The 18,533-nt window shown below is 41.0% G+C and overlaps 1 protein-coding gene across 5 annotated transcripts in view; it reads right to left on the bottom strand.

Annotated features, from left to right (window-relative positions):
• Window positions 1–1,838: 1,838 nt before the first annotated feature.
• Window positions 1,839–18,533, bottom strand: part of MEGF10 (multiple EGF like domains 10) — a 185,900-nt gene continuing 169,205 nt past the window's right edge. For all 5 annotated transcript variants that reach the window (XM_069591640.1, XM_069591638.1, XM_069591639.1 and 2 more), the window contains 6 exons: window positions 16,328–16,564; window positions 14,617–14,738; window positions 13,130–13,253; window positions 6,710–6,754; window positions 5,268–5,474; window positions 1,839–3,763 (listed from right to left, as the gene is read on the bottom strand). In XM_069591640.1, coding sequence (XP_069447741.1) covers window positions 3,579–3,763; window positions 5,268–5,474; window positions 6,710–6,754; window positions 13,130–13,253; window positions 14,617–14,738; window positions 16,328–16,564 — 920 coding nt within the window. In that variant the 3' untranslated portion in view covers window positions 1,839–3,578. The remainder of the gene's footprint in view (window positions 3,764–5,267; window positions 5,475–6,709; window positions 6,755–13,129; window positions 13,254–14,616; window positions 14,739–16,327; window positions 16,565–18,533) is intronic.

Below are 18,533 nucleotides of genomic sequence, written 5' to 3' on the forward strand. Positions count from 1 at the left end.
TTAAAATGATTTCATCTCATTTTAAGTGATAAGCAAACTAACATTGACATGAACCCTAAATGGTATCGTAATACTCCTTGCAACTCTTGTAATATTTATAGTTTAAAATCCCAATAATTGATAACTATTATTGTGACTCTGAAGTCAAAATGGTTACATTTTCATCAAGTTGTTTGCATTTCTCATAATATAAAGTCATTGTGATAATGGATTTGTTTGGGCTTGATAACTGTCCTGTTATAAAATTCAACATTGGTTTTCCTGATTTTGGTGAATAATTTTCCAGAAAGATAATGAAAACACATTAAGCTCCCTGTTAACATTACTGCTGTAGCATAGGAGAGAAATTTATATCAAACATTGTAAATAATTATGAAATATTCTTTATCATATAATTAACTACAAATAATTTTCTCTGTATTAAAGCAAGCATACAAACTATCATTTGGGCCAGTTTTGATGTATTTATATAGAAATACAAATAGGTTATAAATTTTCTGATACATCAACCTCTAGAGAAAGTATAATAGTTTGGCTGACATCCCTACAATGAATGGTTTTTGGTACATGTCACCAAGCTCATTCACTTCTTTGACCACAATAGGATATAGAGAAGAGATTATTTTTAAGGTTTCAAATTAACATGGGTTCCCTGGTGGCTCAGACGGTAAAGAGTCTGCTTGCAAAGCAGGAGATCTGCATTAGATCCCTGAGTTGGAAAGATCCCCTGGAAAAGGAAATGGCAATCCACTCCAGTATTCTTGCCTGGAAAATCCCATGGACAGAGGGGCCTAACAGGCTACAGTCCATGGGGCTGCAAAGAGTCGAACACAACTGAGTGATTTTACTTTCAAAGGTCATAAAAACAGATTCACTGTGTACAAAGCATAACATTACCATTAACTCCAATTTGATATATCTGAAAAAGCCCCAAACACTGTAATTTCAGGGGAAAAACTGTCAGATTCTTTTGTCTCCAATTCTCATTCTGACAAAAGTGTTTTTACCCAAAGGTATCTTTACCCAAGTCTTTATCAAAGTATCTAGACATTTTTTACCTTTCAACTAGATCTCTTCAAATATAGCGTGTAGTTTCACAATATCCACAATGCTGTGTGTAGGAACTGCTTCCGGTCCAAATGTCGTCTTAGGACACCAGCCATCCCGAGGAGGCGATCTGTCAGAAAGATCGCACGGGGAGGAACACCAGTGCCCCTCTGGACCCGCCTCTGTTTCCTAGGTTTTCTATTTACATTGCTGTTGCCTTGGGACATGAAGGTTTCATTTTTTAAAAATAGGGGAATGAGGGGGAAAAAAAAGGTGTCTTTTTGTTTTTAAAACTTATCTCCAGGGAGTAATGGGAAATCTCAACTTACCATGGAGCTCTGAAGAGATGAATCTTTAAAGCGGAAAGCTGTCTTCTTTTTTCTAACCAAAAAGGACTCTTATGTGGTTATGAACCCAATTGTCTCAATTAGATCTCTATTCCCTAGAATCAAGGGCCAACCAGCAGGTCACTGTTGAAATAAATCAATTGTTTCTAAGGTGTGTTCTGGGCAATTCTCATTTCCTTGAATTAACTTTGGAGTTCCCTGAAAGAAACAGCCATCAAAGAAGTATATTTGTTCTCTCATCCACCTGATCAAACCAACATCAGAAGTGCAGGTGTGTGACATGAAAGCACAGGATATCCCAGCTCGGTGACTGGCAAGGACAATGCCTTCTGTGTACCACTGGCAGAATGGGAATACAATATGTATTTGTGAATTGACTCGCTGATACAGGACACCGCATAGGTTTTCACGTCTTTAAAAGATGGATGGCCACTGTTTTCTCTTACAAAATTGCTTCTTCATTCAGCTTTCAGCCCTTCAGGTTGCCCAGGTACATCAAAGAGAAACTGGTTTCCTTGCATGGAATCAGCATTCTCCTGAGGTAACTCCCTTGGAGTGAAAAATGTTAACTACATTAAGAATACACAAGGTGAATCTCTCTTCTGGTTGGCCTGTTAGAGTGCACATTTAAGCCCAATGCAGGATAATTATTCATAATGCCTTCATTTACTTTCAAAAGTGTCCCAGTTTGGATATGATCTCCCTAATGAAGGTCTTCAGTAAGATCAGTCTGTAGTGATTCCCCCTTCCTCTTCCCTTTGGTTTAACCAAAACTCAGGACCCACAGATCAAGAGGAACTCCATTTTGGAATATTTAAATGCTTCTCCATTACCATTATAAATCATTTACTTGTTACTATACTACTTTAGTAATGCCCCATTTTAATGGATTCGACTTATATATCTTCTTCTCTTCCCTCCAAAAGAAACAAGAGCAATACATTTTTCTGAAGCAAAAAGAAAAGTGGCCATAACACAAGAAACAATAAACATATAATATTTTTTTCATTAACAATCCAAACACTACAAAACATAGAATATACAACTTAAAAATGGAAATACAAATTAATGAAAAATGGGGTACATGTCATATTAGCAATGCAAAAGACCAGCTTAAGCATAGTTTCTCTAAATCAACAATTAATCAAAGGAAAGTGCCCTTTTCTCAAATATGCACAAAAATATTTCGGTCACTTCTAGGGAAAACTTAATCAAAACTCTCTGCTAATTCTATATTACAGCATGTATTACTAATGGCTTACAAAACTTAAGCATCATCTTATACCTAACATTTACAACCTTTTCCAATCATTAGACACTCATTCAATCCAATCTGTCAAAAATAAAATTATTTCATTTCTATATGTATGAAATAATTATTGATATGTTATGGATCTCAAGTGGTCAATGCGTATGATTGGGACAGTGATCAGAATAATGTCTTGGATCTAAAATGGGCCAAGAAACAGAGAAACATCTCTGTCTGGCACATCTGTGTATTCATTGCTGCAGTAATTCTATTACTTCTAAAGTAATTCTAAATGTACATGTCCTCATCCTACAAAAAAAGTCTAAAGTTTTCATATGTAAATTTGCTCTGCACCTCTAGAGTTTATATGGAGCCTGTCCAGTAATGTCACTTGACAGAATGTTTCCTGCTGGGTTCCTATTATTCTCACAATAATGAGTCCTGCTGAAAAACGTTAAACAATAAGGACTCGATGAGATGGCCCTTTTCTTCTATGTGTTGAGCATGTGACACTTTAATGAAGTAAATTTCATGGTAAAATGCACAATCCTAGGTATAATTCTATGATGCAAATGAGAAAGAAAATATTTAAATTTTAATTTTTCAAGCAACAATACCAACATCCACTGCAACCCGTGTCTCTGAAAGAGTCCTGCACGGTCATGCTTTTAGCCAAGATTTTACAATAAGTCATGCTTCATGGTTGCAGTTCTAATACTAACAAAAATGGGAAATCACATTGATATCTCCTTCTGAGCCACCTGTATAAGAAGGACCTATGGTCAGTTAGCCTCAGCTTTGAGCTTTTGGGTTCATCTCCAACAATTGCCTGCGAAGTAGATTAACATTCACATAGGGTGGCAAACTTGAGGATGGAGAAGAACCGAACTGCAGTTCTGGAAAGGGGTCCAGTGGCTACCCAGTGGTCTTTGGTGTCATTCACTGCTGCTGCTGCTGCTGCTGCTGCCACCGTCCTCTTGCTTGGGGGAGGATGAACTGTCTCGGACTGGCAGCAGGTCGTAATGGCAAGGGATGTGACTGTTCTTTGGGAGGTCATATGGATCCTGGGTGCGATGCCCATTACTGTTGAATATTCCTTGGACAACACTCACTGTAGGTTCTGTGACAACCAGGGACACATTAATTGATAAACAATGGGAAATTTAAAAATATACAATATGGCAATTCATGCAAGTATCAAACACGCCAGAGGAATGTTCATAAAAATATAAGAAAGTATTTTAAAAAACAAACAGTCCTTGTGTAATCCCATAGAGGTGACTACTCTGTGGTTGGTAACCCACTGACACTTACAAACGATGTTTAGAACAAAGGGTGACTGACTGTGTGGTTGGGATGAAGACGTCAAGGGAATATAAAGAAACCCTGGACATGAATCACTGTCTGTAAAACCTGGGAGATAATCTAGTCCAAGCCCCTTCCTGTACAGGTAACAGCAACAAGGTCTTTGGCGATCACTTGATTCATGGAGATGTGTAACAAGGTCACAGCTTTAGGGTTCAGAACTCAGGCTTCCAGCTGTGCTCCCATCTCACAGTGGCGGGCTTAGGGGACAATTCAAAAGGGAACTGCTGCTCACTTCCAAAAATGAATTTAGTTCATCCTGGTTTCCACTTTAAAAAGCTGTCTTACTACTGTAAAAAGAGTCACATATCTTTCTGTGACATTTCTATGGCATAAAATGAATGACTGGTGACCAGAGTTAAATAAGTCGCTTCATTTACAAGGACAGTTGACCCTTGAACAACTCAGGGTTAGGGCTGCTCCACACATAACCCCAACCCACCACAACTTAAAATCCATAGTCAATTTTTAAATTGGCCCCACTATTTACCATCTCACATCCTTGGATTGAACCAACAGAAGAGTGCATAGAAGTGTAGCATTTACTAGTGAAGAAAATCTGTGTATAAGTGGATTCATGCAGTTCCAACCCATGTTGTTCAAGGATCAACTAGAATAGAGAATTTGTTTAGGTTCAAATCATAAATACTGGGAAAGATATGGAGAAAGAAAAATGAAATTATAAAGCTTTACTATCTAGCCCAGGATTGCTCTGGTATGTTTTAGCTTCCTCAAATGGATGTGCAAGGGGCAATCAAAATAATATTAATTGAATTCTTATTAATTTGTATCAGATTCACAGCTGGGAATATTACTGATCTATTAGACAAATCTAAAAGTAAAATGTTAAAATTCTGTTAAAAGCATTATATTGGTATAATGGATGCAACCAGGAAATGGAACCATCTGTTTAATCCACTTGAACCATTTGTTTTGGCTAACTCAACATATTAGCTAATATGATACATATGCTGTTCCACATGCATGCTAAAATATTCACTATGGTTACAAAACAAAAAATGGATAGCCAATGAGGTAAGAAAAAACCTACTTTGACTTTTCGAAATAGTATTTTTCCTGGAAAGTTCATTTGACACCAACTAATATGATCACCATAAACACAGGCTGAATTTAAAATACAGACCATTATTTACCATAAAATGTATATAAACTGAACTACTGTATTCTCAAGGACTTTAAAATTGTTTCAAAAGAATATTCTCATTCACTAGATTCTTTCTTTGGTTAAGAAAACTTACCAACTTCATAGACATTCTTGTTGGCAGAAGCTGAGTTATTGATCTCTGCATATGGGGAATCTCTCCGCGCTGGTGACTTCATCTCCACATAACCACACTCTGAGTGTTTGGGAATAAGGATAGGTGGGTCTTTAATAGTGGCATATGGGTTTTCAGAACTGCTTAGGGAGCAGTTACTTGAATTATATTCAGAATGCTTCCCCAGGTCTGTGAAGAGAGACAGAGGGGTGAAAAGCAAATGCTATTTCATAGGCAACAACATTTATTTTCTTGGCAATTAACAGATTACTTCTTTTTCTTTGCATCTAGTTTTCTATCATTTCTAACGACGAAAAGAATACTATCCATTCTCCACTTATTTTGGAGAAAACCAGCTATAAAATTACCCAACCACAAAGTAATTGTGGCTCCTCTCTAAGGTGAGGGTCAGTGCAAACATCATGGATTTGATTTCATTTTCTGACTCTCTGTGACCCCATGGACTATACAGTCCATGGAATTCTCCAGGCCAGAATACTAGAGTGGGTAACCATTTCCTTCTCCAGGGGATCTTCCCAACCCAAGGATCGAACCCAGGTCTCCCACATTGCAGGTGGATTCTTTACCAGCTGAGTCACCAGGAAAGCCCCTTTTATTATCACACTCAAATAAAATTAACTCCACTCTATTTTACTAATAGTCTTTGGATCCTCAAAGGCTTCGACCAAGACCTCACATGTTGCTGGCTCTAGGAGCACAAGGAGGTTCTATTTTGATGGTGAGGAAGGCAACTGCGTTGTAAGGCTTCCTCGTAAAACCTCAGGTCTAGGTACATGAAGTTATTATTCAAATTCTTCTCAAAAAGCTGTCTTCAGTGAACATGTAACCAGGCTGACCTCCTCCTCTTTCCCCTGCTTCTTCCTTCTTCATATTTCTCTCTCTCCATAAGCCATATTTCTTTGAGGGGAATTATGCATGTTTTCCCAGCAAACTAAGATCTTGGTTCTCTAAAACTTCTGCTCTAACAGGATCCACCTACATTCACACTCTTGCTGGCAGTCAAACCTGGCTGCGGGTTTGTTAGAGTAATTTACCACACTAACTCTCTTCCGAGGCGGCACTACTGGTAAAGAATCCACCTGCTAATGCAGAAGACATAAGAGACGCAGGTTCGATCCCTGGGTCAGGAAGATCCCCTGGAGAAGGGCATGGTAACCCACTAGAGTGGGCCTGGAGAATATCATGGACAGAGGAGCCTGGCAGGCTATCGTCCATGGGGTCACAAAAGAGTCAGACACGACTGAAGCAACTTAGCACGCATGCACACACCACAGTAACAATGCTACCTTTTCTCTGGAGCGCCAGTTTTTCTGGTTTAACAAATTATTTTTGTCTTTGAGATTAAAAAACATTTTAAATTGTGATTCTGATAAATGTATTTCTTCTGCAAATTCAGGCAATACCTTTCAAGGATTTTCCCATATAACTTCTGTCAAGTCCAAAAGCACCTGTGACAAAGGAAGAAAAAAAAAAATCCAGTGAGAACTGAAAGGAAGAGGAAAAAAAAAGGAAGGGTAAACCCATCTAATATTCTCAGGTCACTGAAATATGATGGTTTGGGCACCCACAGTCTCCCCACTGCAGGAAATAACCAAGGCTGCTGTTCTCCAAACCTCGACACTGGATCACTTGGGTCAGATGTTGCAGTACTTCAGAGTTAACAAAATGTTATGGATCATCCTGAGCTTTCTCCTGCCTGTTTCAGTGGCTTTGGGAAAGGCTGGTCAACATGGGGTGGACACCGAGGAACCAATGAACCAAGAAGGTTGACTTGATTCAAGGTTGCTCAGTGGAAAGGACACAGCCAGGCAGACTTGAGACAACGGACTGGGACTCCATCACTTGTTAGCTGCATGACTACACAAGACATTCAACTTGCTGAGCCTCAATTTTCATTATCTCTAAAACAGGGAAAACACAACTTACCTTCTAAGCCTCACAGGGTTGTTGTGAACATAAAGTGAAACAGACCATATGGAAAGGCGTTGTAAACGCTAAGGTGTCGTATAGATGAACAGTATTTCAGTTACCGTAATACTTTTTTAAAATATTGATTTTGCTGACATATACTTGATTTACAATGTGTCAGTTTTTGTGGTAGAGCAAAGTGATTCAGTTATACATATATTTTTTCATTATAGATTATTTTAAGATATTGAATATTGTTTCCTCAACAATCTGCCTGCAATGCAGAAGACCCAGTTTCGATCTTTGGGTTGGGAAGATTCCCTGGAAAAGGGAATGGATATCTATCTACTCCAGTATTTTTGCCTGGAGAATTCCACGGAGAGGAGCCTGGTGGGCTACAGTCCTTGGGGTCCCAAAGAATCAGACACAACTGCATGATTAACACTTATACTTTCCCTATACAGTAGGGCTTTGTAATCTACATATAGTAGTTTATATGTGCTAATCCCAGACTCCTAATTTATTCCTCACCCCACCCTCTTCCCCCTTTGGTAACCATAAATTTGTTTTCTATGTCTGTGGGTATATTTCTGTTTTGTAAATAAGTTCATGTGTATCATTTTTAAAGATTCCACATATAAGTGACATCACATGGTATTTGTCTTTATCTGATTGATTTACTTCATATAGTATGGTAATTTCTCGGTCCACCCATGTTGCTGAAAATGCATTATTTCATTCTTCTGATGGCTGAGTGGTATTCCATATGTAGTAATACACACATGCATACCACATCTTTATCCATTCATCTGTCGATGGACATTTAAGTCTCTTCCATGTCTTGACTATTTGAATAGTGCTACTATGAATGTGGAGCGCACGTATCTTGTTGAATTATAGTTTTATCTGGATATATGTCCAAGAGTGGGATTGTTAGATCATATGTGCATGCGTACGTGCAGTTACTTCAGTCGTGTCTGACTCTTCGTGACCCCGTGGACTGTATCCCATCAGACTCCTCTGTCCATGGGATTTCACAGGTAAGAATACTGGAGTGGGTTGCCATGCCCTTCTCCAGGGCATTCTTCCCAACCAAAGGGATTTAACCCACATCTCCTGTAGTGGCAGGCGGATCCTATACCACTGATCCACTGGGGAAGCTGTGTTAGACCCTATGGTAGCTCTACTTTTAGTTTTTTAAGGAACTTCCATACTGCTTTCCATAGTGGCTGCACCAATCAATTACCATAACACTTCGTGTGTCACAACACCCTCAGCTGCAGCCTATCTGTAAGGTATCTGCAATTATTCTTTAATAGAATGTTATGGATTTAGGTTAAAAAGAGAAAGTAAGGTAGTAACTTGTGATGAATATTCAAATAACTCTGAGAAGGGTAAGAAAATTACTTCCCTGCATGGCATGTCTGTGCATTATTTTCTTAGAGTGATATTGAACTCAAGTTCAGAGGGTGATATTCCCTGGGGATACACATTAGTGGAGAAAGAGGGAGGATCCCTGAAGGAGAGAGTGTGTGTCTACTATCAACTGTTAGAGGACACGAAACAGGGATGTCTACCTCTCAGGCGTGCTCTCTTGAGTCTGGTATGTGAAGAATAGCCAGTCAAGCTCCCAGATGGTGGGAAAGGCACCAAGTTGTTCAGGAAGACAAGATAAAAGGATGCGTGGTGAAGAATTTGCCTTACCATAAAGAGATCTGGCCTTTTTGCCCTTGGTTCCTGAGAGGTGATCTCTAAGTCCTTGGAATGTCCTGCCCAATACGAGCGTTTCTTTTACTTGGGGGCCTGGACAGTCTAACAGCAGTGATTTATGTGAGGGGGTTGAGCCACTTGGTATCAGCTCACCCTCCAGATGGACTGAAGACTAAACTCAACCAGATGGACAGTCAACCATGTCTCTGTGACCAAGCCCCCCTAAAACCCCTAGACACTGATGCTGAAGTGAGCTTCCCTGGTTGGCGACACCCTGCGTACTGTCACACATTGTTGCTAGGAAAACTTAGCACTTTCTATGATTCCATTGGAAAAGGACAACTGAAAGTCTCACACCGTGAACTTTTCTGGACTCTGCCCCCTGTGATTTTAATCTGTATCTTTTTGCTGCGATAAACTGTAACCATGAGTATAACAGCTTTTAGTGAGTTCTGTCTTTATAGTAAATTATTGATCCCAGGGGCAGTCCTGAAGACCTTCAAATTTGTAGTTGCTATCAGAAGTGAGGCTGCTCTGAGGGATTCCTGGACTTATTAAAGTGACCCCATGAAGACGAGTAGTGGCTGTGGCCTGAGAGCAGCCTAATCAAGGAAGTCCACACTACCCTTTGCCTAATTCTCTTGGCCACCTCCAAGCTGTGGCTAAGTCTTTTTAAATGTCCATCTTGATCTTAGCTGTGCAAGGTCTAGCCTTCCCCAAGGGATGAAAGCAACATGGAAGGATAACAATTTAGGGAATAAGAGTGGGGCTATGAGATTAGCCATGCTTGGTAGACTCCCTCTCTTCTGCCCTTGCTGATCAGAGCGCAGTTTTAACAAAGGAGCAAGTGGGCTTTCTCATAAACTCCCATCTGTCTCAGTCTCTGAAGAGGTGTTTTCAAATGCTCAAATGAATCTACTTCATACAATAAGCCAGAACATGATCCTTATCTCTATTTTTTGTGTGTTTTTGTTGTTCAGTTGTGTCTGACTCTTTGCAGCTCCATGGACTGCAGCACGCCAGCCTACTCTGTCCTCCAACATTGCCTGGAGTTTGCTTAAATTCATGTCCATTGAGTCAGTGAAGCTATCCAATCATCTTAACCTCTGCTACCCACTTCTCCTTCTGCCTTCAATTTTTCCCAATATCAGGGTCTTTTCCAGTGAGTCAGCTCTTTGCATCAGGTGGCCAAAGTATTAGAGCTTTAGCTTCAGCAACAGTCCTTCCAATGAATATTCAGGGTTGATTTCCTTTAGGATTGACTAGCTGGATCTCCTTGTGGCCCAAGGGACTCTCAAGAGTCTTCTCCAGCACCACAATTCAAAAGCATCAGCTCTTCAGCACTCAGCCTTCTTTATGGTCCAACTCTCACATATGTACCTGACTGCTAGAAAAACCATAGCTTTAACTATACAGACCTTGATCAGCAAAGGAATGTCTCTGCTTTTTAATACTCTGTCTAGGTTTGCCATAGCTTTTCTTCTAAGGAGCAAGGGTCTTTTAAGTTCATGACTACAGAGACGATTTGCAGTGATTTGGGAGCCCAAGAAAATAAAATCTGTCACTGTTTCCATTTTCTCCCCTTCCATTTGCCATGAAGTGATGGGACTGGATCTCTATTTTTTTACAAATGAACAAATCAGTCTTGAGAGGGTGAGTGCAAGCGTCATACCACAGAACCAGGAATTGATTTCAGGGCCTTTGCGTCAAATTCTGGGCCCTTTCAGACAGCATTACAACTTTTCCATCATTTAAAACACTGCACACTTCATTATCCATAATGAGCCATATTCTGTTCTTTGTAAGAGAAGACTTTCTACGCCACAACTTCACAGGGATATTAAATGCAGAATTACTTTTGGATGGGAACAAACCAAGGTGATCCAGAATTTCCAATGAAGATTTTATGTTCCTAATCATCAGTCCCTTGGGTCTCACTGAGACAGAAAGCAGAGAAATTTATATGTGACTGTGTATTCTGGAATCAGGACAAACTCCATCAAATGGAGATGGAATGAGAGAACTTTTCCCTCATTAGTGCTGGGTGGTATTTTACTAAGTACAGTTATCATCTTGATTTTACATACTTTCATCAGCCTTTTTGGAGAAGGAAATGGCAACCCACTCCAGTAGTCTTGCCTGGAGAATCCCACTGACAAAGGAGCCTGGTGGGCTACAGTCCATGGAGTCGCCAAGAGTTGGACATGACTGAGCGATGAACACACACAACACACACAATTCATGTACTTCTTTGAGCTAGATTGTTAACCTTCCTAAACTTAAATAATTTCACCAATTACTATAATGTAAATCTGGTATATAAATGATTTTACTCTAAGTGTGTAGATGTACACATCCTCTTGATAATGTTAGTGAAGAATTCAGATAAAAGCCAAGAATTTGAACTTATTTTCTATTACCATAGTAATAGGGGATTCCAGAGCCCACACATGGTTCCTGCAAGTGGCTTAGATGAATTGACATCTAAGGTGTTCACAGAAGGATCAGAGAGGGAGTGGGGAGAAGACCAACTATGAGACCCAGTTTCACCATCTTCCTTCCATGAAATCTTAGACAAGAGTTAACCTGTTTCTTCCTTTATAAAACAAGATTTGTGGAAGGGCCCACACAGTGAGGGGTGCCAGATTTAGCAAACAAAAACATAGCAAGTTCAGTTAAATTTGAATTTTAAAGAAACTACAAATAATTTTTTGAATAAGTGTGTCTTGTGCGATACTTGGGATATACTTATCCAAAAATTATTTGTTTCTTATCTGAAATTCCAAATTAATGGGACTTCCTTCCAACCTTATCATTAAATAAATACATATGAAAGGGTTTGCTTTCAATACATAGGAAAGTGACCATAAGACACTGCACCCATGTTAGTTACTATGTGGAGCTCCTCCCTGAGAATAAGAATATACCACACGCTCAATGGGGAGTCACAGCAGTTATTTAAGTGGAGTCACCCCAGGCCCTCTGCAGGAGGGCCCTGAAGTTAAAACAGTTCTTGTCCTACTACCACGCCGTTTGTCCTTTCCACTCTTATCCTCTCTCAGGCGGACGGTGGAGTTTCCCAGGAGCCACACCAAGTGTGACATCACTTGATTGGATGCAGAGCAGCTATGGAAATTCAGCCGACCTCTATTAAGCCAGATGTCATAAAAGTGTTAAATAGTGGCCATTCTTCTCAGTAATTTTTTTGTTGTTTCATTTTGAAAAACGTAGTCATTTTTCACAAAAATACATTTTATATTATCAGGAAATAAGACTTGTTATAATCAATAAATTAATAAATAGCCCTCAGATTTTATTTCTACTATGGCAAATATCAATAAATATAACCCATGTTAGTAAGGGCTCTTGGGGATCCTTGATTACTTTTTTAAGAATTAACTTATTTATTTTAATTGGAGGCTAATTACAACATTGTGGTGGTTTTTACCATTCATCAACATGAATCAGCCACGGGTACTATATGAAAGTGTTCTGATTCCCAGATGTTTGAGAACCTCTGACTCACTATATTCCCAATGATATCTCCATTTTCTCACCTAAAAGAGGAAAGGGCCTCAAGTAAGGGTACCTCACTTTGTGTATGTGTGTGCTAAGTCGCTTCAGTCGTGTCTGACTCTTTGCAACTCTATGGACTGTAGCCCAGCAGGCTCCTCTGTCCATGGGATTCTCCAGCAAGAATACTGGTGTGGGGTGCCATGCTCTCCTGCAGGGATTGAACCTGTGTAGCAGAGAGCAGAGGGAAGCACACATGCGGGAACCAAGCTGGCGGGGTTCAAATCCCAGCTCTGCCATATCACAGGCCTTGAGGACTTCCACAGCTGACTTAACCTTGTTAAGACTCAGTGTCATAACGGGAGCAGGGAGATGATGATGCTAAGCATGGTACCTACAGCAGTACCTGTGAGAATTGAGCTGATACATGGAAAGGTGGGGTGTAAGCCACAAGCAGGCAGTGATCCTTGTCTCTTTATTGATTCCTTGTTCACAGTAAGAATGCAATACATGCTGAATAAATAAAGCACCTAGGACAGTAATAGCCCCACACAGGGATTAGGTGTAACGCTATGTCTTTCTGTTTCTGTGCATATTTTCAATAGTTGCTTTGGCACTGTCGTGGCTCTCTGAGTGTTTGGAGTGACTAAAAGATAAAGATGCTGGTGGAGGTTGGGGGCTGGGGAACTTGCCGAGCTCGTTGAGGTAGCCGCCGTGTTTCCAGTCTGCAGGCAGTGTGCCTGTGTAATCTACCACAGGGCCTCTCTTCCCAGGATTCACATTTTTCAGATTCACAAACAGCTGATTATTTTTTGACTGTTAAAAATATAAACAACAAAAAGATTTAAGAGAGAAAATACAATATGGCGCAGTGCAGTGTTATCCATCTAGGGAAAGCAGGTCCATGGAGCGTATCAAGGACTGGTCCTTACATGAGGATGCACCAAGGGACAGAGGTGACCGCTTCTGACCTGGTGGGACTTAGAGGCAGCAGCAGGAGTAGGTGCCCCTCAGCCCTAACCATTCCCTCCATCACCTTACTTCTACATTTTAAGTTGTTGCTCTGTGCCAATTAGGCCTCACTTGGATTTACATACATGGAACTTTGAACTGAAAAAAAAAAACCAACCCAATTTCTGAGCCTTCCCATCAAACACTGTATAATCATGTATGAGTCATTCTTAGCAGTTTTCTTAGCTATAAGCATGAAGATAATATGATCAACTTTGTTCCCTCCCTGAATGGGAATGAGAACAAATTGTATGATAAATACCAAAGTCTCTGGAGAATATGAAATGCTATTTAACTATGAGGTACTATAATTAAAATCTCACTGCATTAATTTAATTGCAACTGAATAACTTAATTAGCTTGGCTTTCTTCTAATAGAGAGCTGGAATTAAACAACGGAGATTGAAAATACAACTTGAGCACAGTTGGAAGGGAGAAATGTTTGGGATTTCAGAGCACTCTGGAAGAGGCCTGGTGGTGAGCTGGATGGGTCCAGAGGAGCTGCTCCAGTTTCTAGACAGCTCTGGGCCTCCAATCTCTCTGGGCCTCTGTAAAATGGGATAATCACTCAAGTCATAGGATTGGTATAAAGATTAAACAAATTTATATTTGTAAAATGATTAGAAATGCCTGGCACATAGTATTAGGTTGTTTTGTTTGGTAACTTTTTACCCACAAGACTGTAATTTCATATGGTTCAATCAAAATAAATAAATGCATATTATTATTGTTGTCATTGCCCAAGTACAGGTGGCCAGGAAAAGGCACTACAAGGTGATCACAGAAGACAAACCTGCCAGTTTTACCCAGGCCGGAGTCTGCTATAGGTCTGCTATGAGACATTATTTTAAAACCACATGCAATATTAGAAACACTTTCCAAAAGAGGTGCAATGGAAACAGTACAAGTTACAGAGACAGAGAGACTGACTCACCTCACTGCAGCCTCACTCACAAGCTATGTTTGGAAGTGACTTAAGTTCCCCATTACTTAGGGCTTTTTTGTCAGTAAACTTGGGATCCTAATACACACCCATGGGATTGTTTGGAGGAATAAGTGAGATAATTGATGTACGTATGTGGAATGGCAGCTGGCCAACCGCAGCCCTCGGGCACGCCTGTTCCTTGCTCTTTCCCCGCCCTCAGTGACCTGGACCATCTCCTCTCACCTTGGCAATCCTGTCCCTGTTGTTGACGTGAGGGGATGCGGCACCCTGGGTGAGCGTGTGGTAACTGGGATTGGTGAAGTAGTGGCTGTTAGCATTTCCACCGCTGCCATGAGGAAGGGTTTCTGACAACAAAGAAGGAAACGGTTAAGATGGCAGGCTCCTTAAACGTGTGTGGGAAAGAGGGAAGCGAAGCAACAAGAACAAATGTTTGGACTGATTCCAGATCACAAGCGGGCAGAATCCCCTCCTGCCCGGCATGCTCAGCAAAGCCTGTGGAAGCAGCAGGCGCCTGCCTTTCTGCCCACTTCCTGGAAAAGTCTGAAAGCATCCACCAACAACTGCTCTCTGCTCTGGGGCTTGTACAAGCTGGGAAGGCATTGCTTTGAAGTTTCTTCCACTGTAACTTCCCTCTGTGTTTAAACACTTGAGTTCTTGAGACAATATTCTTTCTATTTCTCTACCTACTTATAAATCAATCTATATACCTACCTACCTACCTACCTACCCATCCATCCATTCATCCCTCCATCCATCCATCCATCCATCCATCCATCCATTCCTCCCTCCATCTATCTAACTGTGCTGGGTTTTAGTTGCAGCATGTAGGATCTAGTTTCCTGATCAGGGATTGAAGTCAGGCCCCCTGCATTGGGAGTATGGAGTCTTAGCCACTGGACCACCAGGGAAGTCCAGACAATACTCTGCACTAAAAACACACCACTAAGTAAATCAGCTACTTTATGGATTCCCGCAGAATCACTTTATTTATAAACCTGAAACCCTTCACTGATTGCCCCCAAATTAACAAATACCTTAAGTTTTCAAATTCTTCACTTATATGAATCTTCTGAAGACCGAATGCATCACTTAAAGATTTACCTTTATGGGGTCTTGTGACGAAAAGGAAGATTCAGGTGTTTTATTAAAGAACAGCCTTGGTTTTCAGAGAAGGCAATGGCACCCCACTCCAGTACTCCTGCCTGGAAAATCCCATGGATGGGGGAGCCTGGTGGGCTGCAGTCCATGGGGTCGCAAAGAGTTGAACATGACTGAGCGACTTCACTTTCATGCATTGGAGAAGGAAATGGCAACCCACTCCAGTGTTCTTCCCTGGAGAATCCCAGGGACAGGGGAGCCTTGTGGGCTGCCATATATGGGGTCACACAGAGTTGGACACGACTGAAGGGACTTAGCAACTTAGCAGCAGCCTTGGTTCTTGCTAATCCCCCCAAACTGTTTATGTGACTTGGTTGCTGTGTGGCTAATGATGTACATGGGCTCCAGGACAGGCTGGAGAGTACCTGGGAAGAACCCAAGGCCAAAGACAGAAGACCTGGTTTTTCCTCTGATCTGCTCCATGACCTTGGTGAAGTTATGGCCACCTCTTCCTCTCCCCTCCCTGTCCCCCACATATGACAACAGCTTGGGATCAGGCGTCCAGCAAAGCCCCTTCTAGGTTGACATTTCCAACATTTAAAGCAACCATATAATGAACTCAATTTGAAATCTCTCATAAGAGAAAACAGTGATGATTTTACCATTATTGACACATAAAACACATCTCTAACAATGCATCTTCTCCAAACATAAAAGCTGCTCAAGGCTAAATGACAGTACCAATGGGCAGCACAGCCAAATACTCGGTTTCAAAGAACCAGGATGAAGTCTCGCTTTTCATGGAGTGAAAAGCCTCTAGCGAGTCCAGTCTCACCTGAAATGGCGTAGTCTGCATTCATGACCCTCATGGCAGGGGTGTAGGTAACGGCGGGCATGCTCGATTCCTTCCCCTTCTGCTTGTGTCTATAAATAATGAACAATGCCAGGAGGAACAGAACAACTAGGACAAGAATGACGATGCCCGCAATGGCCCCGATCTGGTAGGAATCAGCGGGGAGAGCCGTGCTGGTCCTGCTTAGGCTGTTCAGATTCCCCACTATGATAACACCAGCTAGAAAAGGAAGAAAAGGGATGTGAGCAAGGATGACAATGTGCCAGACAGATATTTGATCTCTATTTACAAAAATCTCCCACAGTGCTAATAAAGACTGGATATTTTCAGTACATGAAATCTTCATTTGGAAACTTTTGAAAACAGAGCAGGAAGGAAGAACAAACATTCTTCATTTTTGGACGCTGTTGGTTTGTCTGTGTCCCGAAGAAGGATTTTCTAAGGCTCAAAAAAAAAAAAAAAAAAAGAGAGAGAGAACCCAAAGATTCAACAGTAGGCTTTGGGAGCATCTCCCAGATTTCTGATTAAATGCTTAGACCAGAGATTAGTTGGGGATAACAATTTATCTAATTTTTATTGTTTTTTATTTATTGTCTAGCATTAAGCTTATGAGTGGCTAACTCAAGTCTGTAACTTAATATTATGTCTCTCTTTAGCATTTCTAAGAGGAAAGTAATTTTCCTTCCAATTAAGAATAAGTCCATTACAAATCTCAGAGAAGGCAATGGCAACCCACTCCAGTACTCTTGCCTGGAAAATCCCACGGACAGAGGAGCCTGGTAGGCTGCAGTCCATGGGGTTGCAAAGAGTTGGACATGACTGAGTGACTTCACTTTCACTTTTCACTTTAATGCACTGGAGAAGGAAACGGCAACCCACTCCAGTGTTCTTGCCTGGAGAATCCCAGGAATGGTAGAGCCTTGTGGGCTGCCATCTATGGGGTCGCACAGAGTTGGACATAACTGAAGTGACTTAGCAGTAGCAGCCATTATAAATCTAGTCCAAGATCAGATCTGTCTGGTCCTAAATTCAATAGGCCTTTTATATCAGAAAATATATTCTATGCAGAATTTTCCAGGACAGAAAGGTCTGTCCCAATACCAGGTAACATCACCTCACCTAAAACCTTACTTTTTAAAATTCAAAATTTCACTTTACATAGTTCTCTCTCAAGTTCCATCAAGTGAAGACACAAGTGATATGAGCTGAGAGTCAAGAAACCTGGCATCTAAAAAAAATTGATTCATACATTTTGAACTTTCCCTTAAGCTCCTAGGCTGAAGTTTCATCATCTGTAAAAGAGGAAACTGGCCTCCATGAAGGTTCTTCCAGCTCAAGTGTCCCTATGACCATATGATTCTAAACGCTGGAACTTCTTATAAGACAACATGCCTTGAAAGGAGCCGAGGCCAATGTAGTGTGATCACAACGCACAATGCATTGTACCAATGACGTGACTGTGGGATATAATGCCAGACTTTTACGACGGCCAAGTACAAACCATGAACATGTCAAAGTTATTTTACGAAAGAAAGTTAAACAGAAATACCCACATAGTGTACAGTTTAAGATAATTCCACTTACAAGAATTTTATGAAATTTCTATATGAATTTTTTAAAGCCTTTATCACCATATGTTTAAGACCACATGCACTAGGAGCGCTCATGTTTCTGAACCACCTTTCTTCAGGGTGCCATCTATCCCAGAACCAGAATTGCCCAAGTAGGACTGATTACGTTTACTGTATTTCCAGATGACTGTGCCATGCATCCTAGTTAAGAACCACGGGCACAAGTTTCTTAAAAAGCTAAACATGCAACCACCATACAACCCTTCTACTCCTATGAACTTGCCCAAAAGAAAAGAAACCCTGCTGCTGCTAAGTCGCTTCAGTCGTGTCTGACTCTGTGTGACCCCATAGACAGCAGCCCACCAGGCTCCCCCGTCCCTGGGATTCTCCAGGCAAGAACACGGGAGTGGGTTGCCATTTCCTTCTCCAATGCATGAAAGTGAAAAGTGAAAGTGAAGTCGCTCAGTTGTGTCCGACTCTTAGCGACCCCATGGACTGCAGCCTACCAGGCTCCTCCGTCCATGGGATTCTCCAGGCAAGAGTACTGGAGTGGGGTGCCGTTGCCTTCTCCAAAGAAACCCTATGATGCCACAAAGACTTGAAACACTATTGTTCAC

Source organism: Ovis canadensis, chromosome 5 (genome assembly GCF_042477335.2).
Source record: "Ovis canadensis isolate MfBH-ARS-UI-01 breed Bighorn chromosome 5, ARS-UI_OviCan_v2, whole genome shotgun sequence".
NCBI classification, from domain to species: Eukaryota; Metazoa; Chordata; class Mammalia; order Artiodactyla; family Bovidae; genus Ovis; species Ovis canadensis.